At 47.4% G+C, this 19,089-nt stretch overlaps 1 protein-coding gene across 1 annotated transcript in view; it reads right to left on the reverse strand.

Annotated features, from left to right (window-relative positions):
- cacna2d3a (calcium channel, voltage-dependent, alpha 2/delta subunit 3a) overlaps positions 1 to 19,089 on the reverse strand; it is a 1,196,772-nt gene that overhangs the window by 782,978 nt on the left and 394,705 nt on the right. Inside the window, exon 4 of the mRNA XM_086001643.1 lies at positions 7,719 to 7,778. Coding sequence (XP_085857769.1) covers positions 7,719 to 7,778 — 60 coding nt within the window. The remainder of the gene's footprint in view (positions 1 to 7,718; positions 7,779 to 19,089) is intronic.

Consider the following 19,089-nt stretch of genomic DNA (forward strand, 5'->3'; position numbering starts at 1 on the left):
CCAATTTACGTACATCAAGCTCACACAAACAGCAATGCGATAATGACCAGATAATCTGTTTGAGTGATGTTGAGTAACTAAATTGTACAAAAGTAGCAAAGACTCTCAAAAGATAATTTTGACTAGTTTACAATGTTGTTATATATAATCTGTGAAGAATCTTATATTGAAATTCATCAAATGTTTAATATTCAAACTAGGGCTGTCAAGCGATTTAAAAATTAATTGCAATTAATCTCATGATTAAAATTTTTAATCTCAGATAATCTTGGTTTTAATTGCATATTTAATTGATACAATTGCTGCATCCATCTCATTCAAGTTTGCTTTCTTACTAATGCTATTGTTATTATCATCATCCATAAAACAACCCAGCATAAAAACCCTGTTTTCCTATTTCTAGATTCATATTGTTGGGCCTTCTGTACAGTTTCATATTTATTTACACAGAATTGTACATTGGTTCCGATGCAGTTACACAAAAGTTGTTTGCAAATAAAACAAAACATAGGTGTATGTTGCTGTAAGGCTGTGTGTTCTTAAAATGAACGCAGCAGTCAATCACTGAGTTTTATTTGATTAGGCGGGTGAATTAACAAGTTGGAGACAGCATAGCTGGTACTTTCTTGTAGACAGGGAGCTGTAACACACCTTTTAAGATTGCTTTGTGTTTGTAAGAAAGAGACACATGTTTAGGTAGCAGGCGTAAATTATCCTAATTGCAAAAATCAGTGTTTAAAAGGTTTAAACCTTCCTACGTTTACACTAGCTTGTTTTCAGATTGTTTTAAGCTTACTTGGTCTGCTGCAGCTCTAGAAAAAATGGAAATCAGGACTGGGAGATAATCCACATTAGAATCAGCCAATCAGAGGCAAATTAAAGAAATTTGGATAGATTAGAATAAATGTCGGGATAATTTTGACTAAGATTAAGATTCATCTAGGATGATGACAACAGTGCACTTCCTAAGTTCCTGTTGTCCTGTCACTTTTTTTGCTACACCATTGTATAATTTTTTGCCATGACAAATGTCTAGGTCTACATTTCCATTCAATTTTCCGATGTTGATGTCACATTGCAATTCCACACTATTGCCATAGGGTGGCTATTTTGAGCAAATTTTCAGCTCTGTCTCCCAGCTCCACTGTCATCTTTTTCACCTGATATTGAGTTTTTACACTTACTCCACTCAACTGATTCCTTTTTTGTCCCCAATACTTTTTCTCGGTTACTAATGCCCTCGGACTCCCTTTTCCTTTTTCTCCTGCTTGTGGTTTCCAGGTACCTTTCCCTTTTTAATAAGCATATCATTACTTTAATACAGATGGACAAATTAAACCTCATCCTGTTAAATCATAGAATGATACAGCACAGAAGGAGGCCATCGGCCCATGGTGCCTGCGCCGACTCTTTGACAGAGCTATTCAATTAGTCCCACTCCCCTGCTCTTTCCCCATAGCCCTGCAACTTTTTTCTTTTCAAGTATTTATCCAATTCCCTTTTGAAGGTTATTCTTGCATCTGCTTCCACCACCCTTTCAGGCAGTGCATTCCAGATCATAACAACCGGTGTGTAAAACTTCTTTTCCTCGTGTCACCTCTGGTTCTTTTGCCATTTACCTTAAATAAACTGAGCCTCCGTACTATTAGCATAGCAGATAGTGTACCAAGCAACTTAACAAGCAATATAAAGACTATTCAGGAAACAATATTAATGGACAGGATGATGACATCTTTATAAATTGAATTTTGTTGCAAAATAATTTTTTTATTGTAATGGTAAACTATATGGCCTAGAAATTCAGTATAGCCACTTTTGGGGCGGTAAAGTCGGGCGGCCGCTAAAGTTTGCGCCCGGCGCAAAGTCGCGCCCCCTTCGCCGATATTCAGTCGCATCGCCCCAAGAGGTTGCTGCTGCGCTAAAACAGGCGATGCACGACTATCTTTAGGCGCTAAGCCAGCGGTGCTGAGCGATACCCCCGAGGCCGGGCGCAGCGCAGGTGCGGAGAGTTTTTGATTGACGGCAGACACTCTGGCGCCGGTCAGCTCTTAAAGGGGGAGGGTCAATTTGTTTGCCTGCCACGCCCTGCACACTGCAGCCCTCAACCTAGGCCTGACCACTTCAGCTTCACCTGTGCAACGCCCAGGACTATGGAGAAGGCCAGGGAGAGAGCGCAGCGCTTTAGCAACGGTGACCTGAGGGTGCTGGTTGGCGGAGTGGAGCGCAGGCGCCATGTTTTGTACCCAGAAGGTGGCAAGAGGCCGCTGCCCAGCGCCTACCGGAAAGCCTGGAGGGAGGTGTCCAACAGGGTGTCTTCCAACAGCGTGGTTGCCAGGACTGCTGTGCAATGCCGGAAGAAGTTCAACGACCTCACTCGGGTTGTCAGGGTGAGTACCCTTTCCAGTGTCCTCCTCATCCTTGCATGTGCACCTCACATTATGGGCAAAGGGACCTGAAAGCCCTAATGGCCAGCCCTCATCCAGCAGCTATGGGACTGGCATGAAAATCACTTGCACATTCAGCACTTTACACACTGTCCAAGCTATTCGACCATGGGAGGCAGTGCAGACAAGATCAGGGCTACACACTGTACTTAGAGGCCGTCCTTTCTCTTGCAGGCCAAGGTTGCGCACAACCGGCGCAACCAAACTGAGACCGGGGGAGGCCGTCCTGACATCAAAGAGCTCTCCGACCTCGATCAGCGTGTGGAGCGCATAATGGGAGGCCGGCTGATTGGCCCCGTCGCCACTGGAGATGCCGCCCCTGTTCTGGGCACCAATGGTAAGGGCATGACCTTTTGGACCTCTCTCGTTCCACTTGCGCATCAGATCAGCATCCTTTGCCACTGTCCGACCAATGCAGTGAATGGCACCACTCATGCCTCCCTCGCTGCCGCCCTGTCCTCACTCTAAAGCTACTCTTGTGCCTTCCTGCTTTCAGATGGTGAATCGCCAGGTGAGGAGGCGGGCCCTCAAGCTGCCACTGTCAGCCCTTCAGAAGACGAGGAGGAGGAAGAGGAAGCCGGCCCATCAGTGCCACCCTCAGCTGCGCCAGCCCATGCCGATGTAGGGGACACGTCTTCCCTGGAGGGGAGCCGGGGGGAAGGGTCGGAGGAGAGTGAAGCTCCGGGGCCCAGCGGCCTGCAGCAACGCGGGAGGGGTGGGGAAGCTCGGCGGACTTCTCCCCAGAGGGTGAGTGCGGCCTCCAGTCCTGCGACGGTCAGCGCAGAGGAGGTGCGCCTCCTAGAGGAAATGGCCGTCCAGGCTGAGCGCAGGCACACTGAGCTCATAGCTGCAGTGGCACGGATGCCTGACTCCATAGAGTCACTGGCAAGGAGTGTGCAGGAATTCGGGTCAGCACAGGCCAGGAGTCTGCAACAATTCAGTGCAGCACAGGCCAGGAGTCTGGAACAATTCAATGCAGCACAGGCCAGGAGTGTGCAGGACATCAATGCAGCACAGGCCAGGAGTCTGCAGGACTTCACGGCAGCACAGTCGGCTTCTAGCCAAGTGCTCAGTCGTGCCGTCCATTCACTGGCTGGTGTATTGCGGACACAGACCAGGGCCACATGGGCACTAACTGCTGCCACCCTCGCTGGATCAGCCAGGCCTCGCCAGGGTACTCGCCGCGCAGCAGCAGCCCAGCAATCTGTCCTTCAGCTGGTTGCTGCGCATGCTGCAGTGCTGGCCCGTGCGAGTGCCAATGTGTCAGGCGACCAGCGAGCACCTGCGATCTGCCAGGTTGCCACCATTCCTGCAGCCGACACTGCCACTCCGCCATTGCAGCTGCCACAAGCTGCTGGACACACTGCTGCTGCCCAGCCAGAGTTGCAGCAGTCAGCAGCCGGCCCCTCCAAGGCCAGAGCTGGTGCAGGCCGACCCCCAAGGGCATCTGCCGTCTCGCCATCTGCCCCTCAGCAGCCTTCCCCCGGCCTTGCTGCAGCCACTGGGCTCCCATTGAGGAGCAGCAGGGCGGGCAGGGGCCAGGCAAGGATGCACAAGGCATCGCCCTCGCAGGGCAAAAAGTAGAGGTATGCACAAATGCCTGGTGCTTGTTGGAAGGCCGACACTTGTGCAGTTGTTTTGGTGTAAGGCCGAGTCTGGTGTATATCTGTTTTTGTGTAAGGCCGAGACTGGTGTCTTTCTTTATTTGTGTAAGGCCGAGACTGGTGTCTTTCTTTATTTGTGTAAGGCCGAGACTGGTGTCCTTCTTTATTTTTGTAAGGCCGAGACTGGTGTATATCTTTATTTTTGTAAGGCCGAGACTGGTAGTTTTGTGTTTTTGGAGGGGGCTTCTCCACATGAGCATGTAATGTGGGAAGGGCAGAGGTTTTCAATAAATTTTTGTTGTTACATTGCAGTGTGCATGGTTTTTTGGTTAAGTCCTGGTTGGCCTGCTCGGCTGAGGGCTTGTGGAGCGGCTTCATTCATCTGCTGACATTGGCACAAGCCAGTCCCTGAGAGGGGGCCTAGAACCGACGTTCAATAAGCCGGCGACGGGCGGCCCTTGCACTTTGTGCCTCCCTCCTGTGCTGGTCCTCCTCCTCCTGCTCCTCCTCCTCAGGTGGTCCTCCAATGCGTGGTGGCAGTGACTGAGTCCTGTGGATAGCCAGGTTGTGCAGCATGCAGCAAACGACGACGAAATGGGAGACTCGCTCCGGCGAATACTGCAGTGCTCCCCCGGAACGATCGAGACAGCGGAACCGTTGCTTCAGGACGCCGATTGTTTGTTCGATGATGTTCCTCGTCGCTTGATGGCTCTCATTGTATCGCTCTTCAGCAGGGGTGCTGGGCGCACGGAGCGGGGTCATCAGCCAGGTACACAAAGGATAGCCTTTGTCCCCGATAAGCCATCCTCGTGGGTGAGGCTGGGCCTGGAACATGTCAGCCACAGAAGTCTGTCGGAGGATGAAGGCATCGTGGCTGCTGCCTGGAAAGCGGGCATTGACAGCTAGGATGAGCTGCCTGTGGTCACACACCAGCTGTACGTTCAGCGAATGGTAGCCCTTCCGGTTGCGGTAATCCTCGGCATTCTCCAGAGGTGCCCGCAAAGCCACATGCATACAGTCAATGGCGCCCTGCACCATGGGGAAGCCCGCGAATGCTGCAAAGCCCATTGCACGCTGTTGCTGCTTGTCAAGGGCCATGGAGACGGAGATGAACTGACGTCTCCTTTTGAAAAGGGCATTGGTCACCTGGTGGATGCAGCAATGCACGGCGAACTGGAAGATGTTGGCAATGTCCCCAGTAGCGGATTGGAATGAGCCAGTGGCATAGAAGTTGAGAGCCACCGTCATCTTCACTGCCACCGACAGAGACGTCCTGCACCTCAGCTGTGGCTGCAGATCACCGGCAAGCAGCTGGCAGATCTCTGTGACCACCTCCCTTCTGAATCGCAGCCTCCGAACACACTGCTCCTCAGACATGTTGAGATAGGAGAACTGCTGGCGGTATACCCTGGGTGGGTAAGGCCTCCTTTGCCGACGCCTGTTGCCCCCTCTCTGTCTAGCCAGGGCTGCCAGTCTCTCATGGCGTCTCTGAGCCCTTTGGATGTAATTGAGAAAGCCAGCGTTTACACCCATTGCAGCCCCCATAATATGCTGGCAAACAATGAGATGTCAATGAAGGCAAAAACTTTTTGAAAGCTGTGGCCTGAAGCCAGAAGTACCTGTCCGAGTGTTGGGCCAAAGCAGAAAGCTATCTACCTTGGTCCCTCTCCAAAGATCCGTTTCGCAAGAAGGTGTGCTGCAAAATGGCAGCCTTTTATATTGCAGGATGAGTGGCCTTTAATTTGCGCCCCCCGCGCCCTGCATCGGCTGAGCACCGTTCCACTTCACAGTCGCTAGGGGCGCCAGGCGCACAATGGGGCGGCGCGACTGAAGTTCTGGTTGGGGGCGCACAAAGGGCGTTGCATGAGGAAATGACGTCATGATCTGCGCGCACAGCTGAGCGCGCGCAAAGACTTTGCGCCGCCGCTAAATCTCTAGTGAAGTTGGGGCGAGGCGCAGTTCGCGCTTCGCCCGGGCGCAAGCCGCCTAACGCCCGGAATCTACTCCTCCTAAGGCGCTAACGGCTGGCGCAACCAACTGAATTTCTAGGCCTATGTGTTTCTGTCTTATCCTGCAATTATGTCTGAAAATAAAGCGGCTTTTCCAAGTTCAGCACAGAGAATTTAAAGTTATTCTCCTTCCTTACTTATTTTGTACTTTGTATACAATTGTTTCCTTTCAATTTACTACCATCAATAACTTCAAATCTTACTCACCTTCGCATGTATGGTATGTAGTACAGGAATCCAGTTGCCATTTAGCAAACCAAAAAAGCTGTCTACTCTCATCACTACATAACACTAATCGTAGGACTTTTACTGGGAAAACAGAGCCCTCCAACTCCAAGAGTCATTGGATGAAAACAGCGGATTTTTGTTGAAAACACATGCTAAATAAATCCTCTGTTTATAAAAAAATTAGTTTTCCCCTTCCTGAAAATGGATTTTGTAAGTAGAATTGTTAATTACAGTATGTTCAAAATATAATAAAACGTAACGAATTCAAACCCACTTGTATTAGATATGATACAGAAATATTGACATGATACAATTCAAACTCAATGATAGCGAACGATCAAGAAAGTTTATCTTATTAATAATAAAGTAATACTGATTTTTTTTTTTTTTTTAAATTGAGTCATATATGGGCCCAGAAATTCGGGTCGGGGGCTTCCCGCGGGTGCAAGCCCCCGACCTACACTTACCTAGCGCGCCGGCAGTTGACCTCTTGGCCTGCGTGGAATTCCTCTCCGAGGCCTGTCCCAGGGGCCGGCGCGCTATGCTGGCGTGTCCCAGGGGCGTAGTTAGTGCGATGCGTCCCCTGGGATCACGTGAGCAACAGGCAGCCAATCGGAGCAGGGAATGCTCCATTCATAAGTCTTGACAGATAGACCTGTCAAAACGTATAAATGCTGAGGCTGTAAAACTGTACTTTACCTTCAAATAAAAAAAAAATTTTAATTACACTTTGTAAATAAACTATAAATGACATTAAATAACTATTTTAAACAAAAATTTAAATTTTTGAAAAAAATAATTTTATAAAAAAACAGGGCTAAAAATAAACTTACCTTGCTTTAAAGGATTTAAAAGTAAAAAACCTGTGGAAAAAATGTTTTAATTTTAAATAATTGACCACTTACCTTTGAAAATGAAGTCCTTACGGCTGCTTTTTACATTTCTAAAATGTACAGACTTACCCGCACATTAAAACCTGTAAAGAAAAAGGAAGTTCAACGCGCACGCGCAGACTCCCACGCGCACGCGTTCTACCTCTGAACCCCTTGGTTCAGAGGATCGGAAGTGCCGGTTTCCCGCGCATGCGTAGTGCATGCAAGATTCCGGCACTTCCATCGGGTCCACGCGTGAGTACTCCGTCCGTACTCACGCGTTGGGACCCGAATTTCTGGGCCATGAAGTCATTTTGTGGAGGTAGGTTTCAGGGGAAACATTTCCATTATTCTAGAGAGTAAATGATAAATATCAGGATGCACAACCATTCATAGGGATGTAGCAGAAAATGATGCAATACTGCCTTAAGGTCAACAGGTTAAGTGCCTATTTTAGTCACTGAAATACTTCATCAGATATACTCAGTTGTTCAAATACGGCAATCAATGATTGGTGAAAATAAACTGACTAGCACATTCCTGACAAGATAATTTGCTTACCTCCAAATCTGAATTATATTCGTGCTCCAAGTGAGCATTTTCAGCAGCTTCAACCAGACGCTGTGAAGGAGAAACAAAATGCATCAAAATTAGACAAGCTAATTTTACTCGTGTATTATTTTATATTTACATTTTTATATTACATTATTACCTTCGGTCACTGACATAAGCTTTGTACATGCACAGTGAGGAATATTTGGAGGAAGTGAACTACTGGTGACAAGGATTTATCACAAAAATACTGAGGTGGAGAAAAATTACATTTAAATGGGCTGATGAAACTCCTGCCTGTTTCTGGCCAGTGCCTGAGCTGTGCATCTCAGGGCCCCCATCAAAACTGGCAGTGACCCGGATGTCAGTGGGAATAGGGCAGTAGGTCCTGCTACCATTGTGCTGCCAGCCATTCTTGCCTGATGGAGGGGGAGCGATGAAAATCAACCACAGTGTGTCACATATACATCAATATTTACTACATACACACTGAATATCGAAGTATATACATATAATTTAATAATTTCTGTAAACATATCTGTGTTCAAAAGGCTAGCTAAAGATTCATGGAGTGGTAGCCCTTCCTGTTAACAAATGCTGCTGGCTGATGTTCTGGTGCCTTAATGGCAACGTGTGTATTGTCACTGATGCCTGGAAGCTAGGGAAGCCAGCCACTGCTGTAAATCTCCAAGTTCTTTCGTGTTGACTGTTGAGTTTATTGTGGAACATGATGTACTGGTTAGCCCTGGTGAACAGCAGATTGTTGACCTTAATACAGCTGTGCACTGCAGACTGGGAGATATGGGAGCTGCTCCCTTCCCCCCTATAGCAGACTAGAATTAGCCAGTGGCAACAAAGTTAAAGGCTGTGATGATTTTTACAGCTACTGGCAAAGCATGGCTCACTGGTCCAGCTGGCACAGGAGGCTGCAGAGATCTGCAACAGTCTGCCTGAAGAAGCACGGCCTCCTGATCCACTGCTCTTCAGAAAGATCCAAGAAAGTGACTGTTGGCCTGGACACCCTGTGTGCTGGGTATGGCCTCCTAGGAACAGCCCCCGCAACGCCCCCCCCACCCACCCCTCACCTACTGTCTTTTCATAGGACCAGTTGCTGCTGGATCTGCTTACTGAGGCTGCTGCACCTCTTCCACTAACTGTTCCTCCATCCAAATGAAACCAGCAATAAAGCAGCCATGATAGGCAGATAGAGCTTAATGAGTATGTAAGGCAAAAAAACCAGGAAGACGTGATCTGGAAGCTGAAAACTCTCCTGGCAATTCAAACAGCACAATGGCACACAGATCCTATGATTCAATTACCTGCAGATGAATGCCCCTTTAAATACTGCTTCAGTGACTTTGAGAGACCAATCTTGTTAGGTTTACTGGCGGGTTGGGCACTGGGCGGGCTTCCTCTATTTCAAGTTAAAATTGTTTTGGTGTCCTAATTGTGTCATATTACCCGATTTGCATGTATCCATGAGGCCTCTGCCTGTCTCTGGTGGGTGTCTTGATCAACTTAAAATTACTGCATGGTTAAAATGCCAGCCTGTTGGTACTATAAGAACATAAGAATTAGGAGCAGGAGTAGGCCGTACGGCCACTCGCACCTTCTCCGCCATTCAATAAGATCATGGCTGATCTTCGACCTCAACTCCACTTTCCTGCCCTATGCCCATATCCCTTAATTCCTCTGGAGTCCAAAAATCTTTCTATCTTAGTCTTGAATATACTCAACGACTGAGCATCCACAGCCCTTTGGGCAGAGAATTCCAAAGATTCACCACCCTCTGAGTGAAGAAATTCCTCCTCATCTCAGTCTTAAATGGCCAACCCCTTATCCTGAGACTATGCCCCCTAGTTCTAGACTCTCCAGCCAGGGAAAACAATCTCTCAGCATCTACCCTGTCAATCCCCCTCAGAATCTTGTATGTTTCAATGAGATCACCTCTCATTCTTCTGAACTCCAGAGAGTATAGGCCCAATCTACTCAATCTCTCCTCATAGGACAACCCAGGGATCAATCGAGTGAACCTTTGTGCACCGTCTCGAAGGCAAGTATATCCTTCCTTAAATAAGGTGACCAAAACTGTGCACAGTACTCCAAGTGTGGTCTCACCAGAGCCCTGTACAATTGTAGCAAGACTTCCTTAGTCTTGTGCTCCAACCCTCTAGCAATAAAGGCTAACATGCCATTTGCCTTTCTAATTGCTTGCTGTACCTGCATTCTAACTCTCTGTGTTTCCAATCTCACTGAACACCAACATTTAATAGTTTCTCACCATTTAAAAAGTATTCTGTTTTTCTATTCTTCCTACCAAAGTGAATAACCTCACATTTCCCCACATTATACTCCATCTGCCACCTTATTGCCCACTCACTTAACCAGTCTATATCCCTTTGCAGGCTCTTTGCGTCCTTCTGACATCTTACTTTCCCACCTAGCTTTGTATCGTCAGCAAACTTGGATACATTGCACTCGGTCCCTTCATCTAAGTCATTAACAGAGATTGTAAATAGCTGAGGCCCAAGCACTGATCCCTGCGGCACCCCACGAGTTACAGCCTGCCAACCTGAAAATGACCCGTTTATCCCTATTCTCTGTTTTCTGTCTGTTAACCAATCCTTTATCCATGCTGATACCTTACCCCCAACCCCAAGTTTCTTTATCTTGCTTAACAATCTTTATGTGGTACCTTATCAAATACCTTTTGGAAATCCAAATATAATACTTCCACTGGTTCCCCTTTATCTACCCTGCTAGTTACATCCTCAAAAAACTCTTGTCAAACACGATTTCCCTTTCATGAAACCATGTCGACTCTGCCTAATCATATTATGATTTGCTAAGTAACCGACTACCACTTCCTTAATAATGGATTCCAGCATTTTCCCGATGACTGCTGTCAGGCTAACTGGCCTGTAGCTGCCGGGTTTCTCTTTCCCTCCTTTCTTGAATAGCGGGGTTACATTTGCTACCTTCCAATCTGCTGGGACCTTTCCTGAATCGAGGGAATTTTGGAAGATCACAACCAAAGCATCCACTATCTCTGCAGCCACCTCTTTTAGAACCTAATATATAGGCCATCAGGTCCAGGGGATTTGTCGGCTTTTAGTCCCATTAGTTTCTCGAGTACTTTTTCTCTACTGATATTAATTACTTTAAGTTCCTCGCTCTCATTAGCCCGTTGGTTCCCCACTATTTTTGGTATACTTTTTGTATCTTCTACTGTGAAGTAGTAGTACTGGTAATGCAGTGGGAACAACGCAGTAAGTACTCTGTAGTTATTTTAATCGCCTTATCGCCCGATTCCCATGGTCCAGGTTTTGAGGGTTAAAATTGCCTCCGATACGTTCAGCATATTGAGTGTAACATACAACATTCTGTGCACTGCATATGATAACAAGTGCACACAATATTAAACAACAGGGGTCGATTTTCATTGACCTGTGGAGTCGGATTGGAGGCGTGCGGGGGGTTAAAGTCCCAAATTCGAGGGTCCCGACACCATCCCGCCCCCAACCCGCCTCCATCTAAGTTTCAAAGGAGGCGGGTACCTGCCCCACACTGGGACCCGCCTACCCAAGGCGGGAAGGGATTAGTGCCAATTAACTGCCTGTTAACAGGTAGTTAACAGGCAGTTTTTAGCCTAATCCCTATTTTAAAGCTTGAAGTGTGGGATTCCCGATGGCTCCAAACCACGCCAAGTTAGAGGAGTCGGGCCGTCGGGTTGAAGGGCTTGGAGGGGTCGAGATGTGTGATGTGTGCATGAGTGCAAAGGTAAGTGTGTTTGGTGCGTCTAAAGTGTGTAAAGAAGTTTAAATTACCTGTACTTACCTTTACAGCCTTCCTTCTGTAGTGTATGTACCCGTCTACCTTTAAGGGAACTATTGAATGTAACCGTTCACCTTTAAGAGAACTACTTTAGGTGTGGCACTATTTGTTTGGCTTCTGTATACTGTAATACCGACAGTGACCACACCAGTATATAAGTGTTGTGGCAGGATAACTGGGGCAGATTCGCCCTGACCTCTGAATAGTAAAGACCTGTTTGTTTGTTACTCCTGAAGTCTGTGTTGTTATTAACTGTACAACCCACAGACTTTACAGTGGCGACGAGTCCGATCGTACCCTGCGGCAAGACTACCAAAGCAAGAAGAGCGTCGAAGAGAGGCAACCGCCCTCGTCGTTCTGCTGGGAGAAAACACGAGGCTGCAGCAGGAGAAAGGTGGAAGACTTTAGCAACAAAAGCTTCCGTCTGCAACAGGCACTGACTACCCTTCTACCACGGTACGGAGTGAGCCGATCAGCAGGAAACAAGGCGGCCGAAGAGACTGTGAGTAGGGGAAGGTGTAGAAGTATCCGGAGGATAAGGGCAGAGCACTCGACCTCGGTCGAGGGGGAGCTGAGCCGGTCAGAAGTCGGGTCCAACGGCGTCGGGTGACAGCCGGACCGCGATCGGCAGGAAAGATCTGGGCGGCGACGAAGCCGCGGAGCGCTGAAACCGAGCGTGTGGGAGAGGCAGAGCCGAGCAAAGGAGGCTGCGTGAGAGCCAGCCCAGCGGCTGAACTGTTCTCCACCAACGGGGTACCCAGAGCCGGTAGAACCGAACGTGCGGGAGTGGGAGAGAGACACAGCCGAACAAGGGGAGAGAGACTGCGCGAGAGCCAGTCCAGCGGCTGAACTGTTCTCCACCAACGGGGTACCCAGAGCCGGTAGAACCGAACGTGCGGGGGAGAGAGCGACAGAGCCAGGTACGGAGAGAGAGACTGCGCGAGAGCCAGTCCAGCGGCTGAACTGTCCTCCGTTAACGGGGTGTACCCAGCGCCGGTAGAGCCGTGCGGGCGGGAGGAAAAGACAGAGCCGAGTAAGGGGAGCTGTGCGAGAGCCAGCCCAGCGGCTGAACCTGTCCGCTGTGGGGAAAGCGTACCCCTTCCACCAGGAAGAAACGCGGAAAGCCGCCATTAGGCGGAGAAGACGACAGAGGCGGGAAACCGCCATTGAAGTGGGCGGGGAGAGAAAGGAAGAGCGGGAAACCGCCATTTTCGTGGGAAAAACCGCCATCTTAACTGCCATTGAAGTGGGCAGAGAGAGAGAGAGAGAGAGAGAGAAGGGAAGAGCGGAAAACCGCCATTTTAGAAATAAACAGATAATAAATAATACTTAAAGAAATACTGTGCTGCTCCAAGGAAAGGAAGATGCCTAAGCGAGGGAATATTAATGATTTTAATTCTGAGATAGAAGACTGGGCCACGTACGTGGAACGCATCGAGATCTATTGTGAAGCCAACAAAATAGAGGAAGACGACAAGGCGATAACATTGTTAAACTCGATGGGCGCAAAGACATACGGGCTCTTGAAGGATTTACTAGCACCAGCTAAACCGGCGGATCAGTCTTTCGAAGAGATTGTGGCTGTTCTGAAGGACCACTTGAACCCCACACCGTTGATGTTGGCTGAACGATTCAAATTCTATGCAAGAACGCAACGGAAAGACGAAAGCAACGCAGAATACTTGGTCGAACTGCGTAGGCTAGCGAAATACTGCCAGTTCGGAGGGAATCTGACGGAGGCACTGCGAGACAAGTTCGTAGGCGGATTGTCCAAGGAAGGGACGCAAAAGCGCCTACTCGAAGAGAACGACCTTACACTTGACAGGGCTGTCCTTATAGCCGCATCACACGAAGCCGCAGCGAAAGGAATGGCGGAAATGCAACTAAAGGCGGCGGCACTCGGGGTGGACCAAATTACCTCGAGTACAACAAAATGCTATCGTTGTGGGAAGACAACACACGACCAGAATCAATGCTGGTTTAAGAACCAAGAATGTAGGAAATGTGGCAAACTGGGTCACATCGCTAAGGTATGCCGGTCAGGGAAGAAGACCAACAACCAAAGGAAGCCATCACAAGAAAAGTACAACAAGGTATACAAGGGGGCTGAGAAGAGTTCAGACGAACAGAATCCAGACTCAGATCCAAACGGCCAGGAGCTGGGTAGTCTGAGTATCCACCATGTGAGTAAGGAAGCTGACCTACAAACTATCTGGGTCATGCTAAAAATAGCTGGAGTCCAAGTGAAAATGGAGTTGGACACTGGATCAGCTGTATCAGTCATAAATCGAAGGGATTACCACTGGCTATTCCCACACATACCCTTAAGAGATACCAAGTTCGTATTGCAGACATACACGGGGCATAAAGTATACCCCATGGGAAAAATAAGAGTCAAGGTGAGAGATAGGGGTAAAGTACACCCAAGAATGAACTTGTACGTACTACCTGAGGGAGGACCACCACTTCTAGGACGGGAGTGGATCAAGAAAATAGACATGGAATGGCACTACCTACAAGCAATGACGAGTGAGGACTCGGTGCAGACAAGCAGCTCAGACTCTGAGCCGGAAGACGATAAGTCCAGCCCACGTATGAAAAACAAGGTTAACATGAACTCACTGACTAAGGTTGGAAAAACGATGGCGTGCATAAAGACAGAGAATTCTGAGTCTGTTCAAGTTACAGACATATGCATTACGGAGGAACACCGGGCTCGAACTCAACGTTATTTCAAAGTACGACAACAATTAGAACAATTAAGTTACCGTCTCGTACAAGAGATGAAAACAATGAAAAAGTTCTATGACACCGAATGGGAGAGTCTGGAAAGACAACAGAACCTGCTGGCTCAAGCAGAGAGCGACCATAGAGCCATCGTGACCAATTACCGATCACATCTCCCTTATGATGTTCAGGAGTTAGAATATTTGCATGATCTAGAGATACAGCATAAAGGCAAACCACGCTACACTGAGGATTTTGTTCTGCAATTGGAGACGGAGCTAGTGCAGGCAAGGTTAAGAGAAGCTGAATCGCAGTGTGCACTTAAAGAGATGCAGAAAAAAATCTTGGACATGGAAAAGAGAAACGCTTCTTTACCTGATGTGAATAATGTGGCCATGTTGCAAGAGGAGCTTATAGGGACGAAACTGAAAGAAGCTAAGCAAAGGATGTTGGAACTTGAAACACAGAACCAAATCAGCAGTAACCAGCTATGTCGAGCAGAGAAGGAGTGCTATGGTCTACATGAGAAGGTGCAATATCTCTCAGCCCAGAATAAGGGTCTACTCACTCAGTTAAATGAAAGTAAACGGAAAATGGCTGAGATAGGCTGCAAGAATAAAGAAGATTTGATGGCAGTGAGACTTCAAGAGGCAGATAGCATAGCAGCCTTGGCTGAACTCCAACAGGAAATTGCGAAAGAAGCAAATGAAGAGGAATCTTCAGGAAGCCAGGATTTTATTCCAGTTCTTCTCTACGACTCCTTACAAGCAGAGTGTGAGAAGTTGAAAGAACAGTATGAACAGGCCCAGGCTACAATTCTGGAGGGGATTAACTCGGCAACCTCCGAAAAGCTAGTTTCAGTAGAAGCATATGAACAACTAAAGGTTGAACATGAGCAAGAAGTCCAAAGGCTGCAGGAAATTCTTGATGAGCTCAAGGCCAAGACAGACTCATCGGTAGAAGTTCCATCCATAGATGAGAATTTAGAGGTGAAAGACATGGCAGAACATGAAAGACAAGATGTCCAAGAACTCATAAAAATATTGAAGGAAACCCAAGTCAAATATGAGGCGGCAATGACTGAGGTTCAACGACTTGAAGAACAAATTCAACTGGGAATCCTTTCAGTGGAAGGAAAGGAAACTGTAAGAAACACAGAGACTGTAAGAATGGGCCCTGAACATGAGCTAGGGAGCATCAAGGCGCAACTTCTGCGAGCGCTTGAAACCAAAGTACAAGAGGAAAGGAAGGTGAAAGCATTGGAGGGAAAGGTGGATGAAATGGAGAAGACTCTGATCCACAGAGTCCCCGTGGAAGAGTTAACGGTCAGCCAACTCCTTCACATGCTGAGAGACAAGACTCCACAATGGGAACACGAGCTTCAATCTTCAAAGGGAAGGAATTCGGAGCTCCCAAAAGTTACGGAAATAACTGAGGTGGCAACACAGATTTTGTATTACAGTTTACTCTATGAAGAGTTCGTTGAATCACGTAAATGTGAACAGAAGAATGCTGAAACAGCTGCTTCAGTAGAAGGATTAAATAGCCTGATAACGCAATCCCCGATGGAAGGGAAGGTATTGAACTCACAAATGAGGTCAGTAGTGAAGGAATGGCAGACAACCCAGGAAGAGCGGGATGAAATTGAATGCATGAAGAAGTCTTTTCAAGAAAGATGTCTCGGGAAGGAACCACAGTCAGCTAACGTCCAGATGGGTAAGGAGGAAGTAGAAGGCCCTCTCGCTGGCCTAACTCAGGACGAACCCGAGTATTACCAAGACCTGTTGAGTGACACTGAATATTACGAGGATCTGGTCTGCTCAGTTTGTGATGAAAACTCCCAAAGTGCTGAAATCCGGATGAAGCACTTAAGGTCTAAGGAACATAGAGAGTTGGTGGCGCTACAGCTGGCAGCCGAGAAAGGAGCTCCGAGAGTTTCAAAAAGGCAGAAAAGAAAAAGAAGAAGCAGAAGATAATAACCGTCTAAAATATTATCACTTCTACCATCTCAGGCGGGACACTACGAAAGGAGCTAAATTAGTTGAAAAACCGGAAATTATCAAGACAGCCAGTTGGTTGTAAAAGTCCGCACTGCTGGTTCAACAGGACGAAAGTTCAAGCTGTTACGTCAAGAAAAAGGCTATGGAGGAGTCACGCTAGCCATGTGAACCGGCTACACCAAAGAGATGCTGTTCGGAACGAGTCAAGATCAGAGACTGAATCTATGAACTGTTCCCACCGAGATTATATCTGTAAATTGTTTTATATGAAGTTGAAGATATGTATGTTTAACGGGGACTCTGTAAGTAATAAGCTAAAAAGGGAGGATTGTAGTGTATGTACCCGTCTACCTTTAAGGGAACTATTGAATGTAACCGTTCACCTTTAAGAGAACTACTTTAGGTGTGGCACTATTTGTTTGGCTTCTGTATACTGTAATACCGACAGTGACCACACCAGTATATAAGTGTTGTGGCAGGATAACTGGGACAGATTCGCCCTGACCTCTGAATAGTAAAGACCTGTTTGTTTGTTACTCCTGAAGTCTGTGTCGTTATTAACTGTACAACCCACAGACTTTACACCTTCCTCTAGGTTTCGGGAGTCCATCATCTAACCGACACAGAAAGCAGAATGGCTGCGATCTGTCAAAAGTGACAGCCTGCGGTTATCTGTGCAGGCGAGATTTCTAACTGAGTCTGTGTAGAAGGACTCAGGTTAGAAGTAAGACTGTCAGTGTTTGACAGCTTCAAACAGCTGTGAAACACTGATATTTCATCTGTCAAAACGTCTTGACAGATGAAATTTCAGTCTGTGACGGCCCCTGTTGCCGGGTGGCCCTTAATTGGCCTGCTGAGCCCGCTGGGCGGGCTCAACAAGGTCAATCAAGTTAAGATCACGTGGATTGGCCACATCTCGATGGAGGCGGGACTACAACCCCGAAAGTTGTCGTCCCGCCTCCTTCCCGACTTTTGAATGAAAATCACCCCCACAATGTTCATTCAACACAGGGCCTGAGACAAGTTTATTTGCAATTGCGAGACGATACTTCTGTCAACAGAGCAATTTTGTTTGCACATTGCTTTTTGGTAATATTTCAGTAAACACTACAATAAAAACTGTGATCTGAAATTGGATGACTCTAGTCACAAATTATGATGAAAATAGCTGCAACAATTTAGTATAATTAATTCGTGAAGATTTGGAGGAGAATGTAAAACAAAATGTTCTTTATTTGGCCACTAGTGACTAATTGCAACATTTTCATGTCCTTTCTAAAATGCATACGTTGCAGTATACATCTCGCTCAACTCCAATAAATGGATATAATAAATAAATGGAAGTAGAGAAATGAGGATCACAGCAGGAGATATCCACAGCTTGCAATATCCCTCAGGTTATATGAAATTTGTCACCTAGAAAATTACATAACTCGCAATCCTATCGAGAAATGCATGAAATAATAACTTAACAAATTACACTAGATGGAGTGGAACTACAAAACTTAAAGCAAGTACTTCAATTAGAATAATTTTATATCAAACACGTCACAATATGAATGTTACCTTCAGGGATGTGAACTTCTTATATGAGCCTACAACTTATTCTGCAGTACAAACATTTCCAATGGAACTGTTTACTTGCTGTTACTAGATGCTCACATCAAACTTTGATGTAGTTTAACATTCTTTCTTTCTGCTTGTGTGAGGCCTGCAGTTTTCTTTTAAAGGCTGGGCCCCTGAGGTCAGCCTCTCTTCCCTGCCCAGCAGAGCCGGGAAACGACCTCACCCTCCCTGGGCCTAAGCTGTCCCTGCTATCACTACCTACTCTTCATTTGTGCTGGGTGCGTCACCAAGTGCAGATCTCACTAATTCACTGTCTAACCAACCCAGGGTGCCACTCTCTGTGCTAATGCTTGGAATGGATGGAGCACGTGATGGTGAGGGATCTTAAGTGGTAGAAATATCCAAAGATTGGAGCAGCTGTCCCACTGAAGGTCTTGGCAAAGACCAGAACTTTCAAAAGGCCAGCCTGGAGGGAGATTAGGCCACAACAAGGTCCTCTCCATCCACGGGGTGGCCTCTGAGCCATTACTGCCGCATCCCAGGGCCTAACGCCACCTTCCCAATAGTGGTCCCAGGAAGCACTAGTAAATAGGGCAAATGGGAGGGAAATCTTCCAGGGCTCCAGATCCCACTTCTGTTCCCTCTCCGCGCACCCCCCCCCCCAACCCCCGCCCCCAACACCCCACACATACATGCAGCAGGTGGGGAAAGAGAGGCCAGTGGTTTCTCTCATGGGCAAGGGGGAAGGAAATTCGGACAATGATGTAACAGTAGGCTTCAGCGTCCACATTATCCTTCATTCTCCACAATGATCCTGCCCAATTCTGGGCAATATCATGGAGGAAAATCTCAGCCACAGCCTCCTTGAGACAGAGGGGGAGAAATTCAGTATCACCCCATCTGGGGCGCAATTATCGGCCAGGCGCAAAGTTTAGCACCTGGCGCTAATTATCGCCTCAGACTGCAAACTTGGCTTTTATCGCCCCTGGAGGAGATTGGAGCGCTAAATCAGGCGTTGCACACCTGTCTTAAGGCGCAAAGGCTGAGGAGCCAGGCGCTAACTCAGAGCGCGAGCACAGCGCAGGTGATGTCAGTTAGTGATGGAACACAGACACACTGGCACCGGCCAGTTCTTAAAGGGGAGGGTCGATCTTGCTCTCCAGCGACACCCTGCTCATCGGAGCCTTGAATCTCAGCCTGGAGAGACCTGTGCCTAAATTTTCCAGCCAAGGACTATGGAGAGGGTGAGTAAA

Source organism: Somniosus microcephalus, chromosome 11 (assembly GCF_052327205.1).
Source record: "Somniosus microcephalus isolate GS21.2 chromosome 11, FLI_Smic_1.0, whole genome shotgun sequence".
Taxonomy (NCBI): domain Eukaryota; kingdom Metazoa; phylum Chordata; class Chondrichthyes; order Squaliformes; family Somniosidae; genus Somniosus; species Somniosus microcephalus.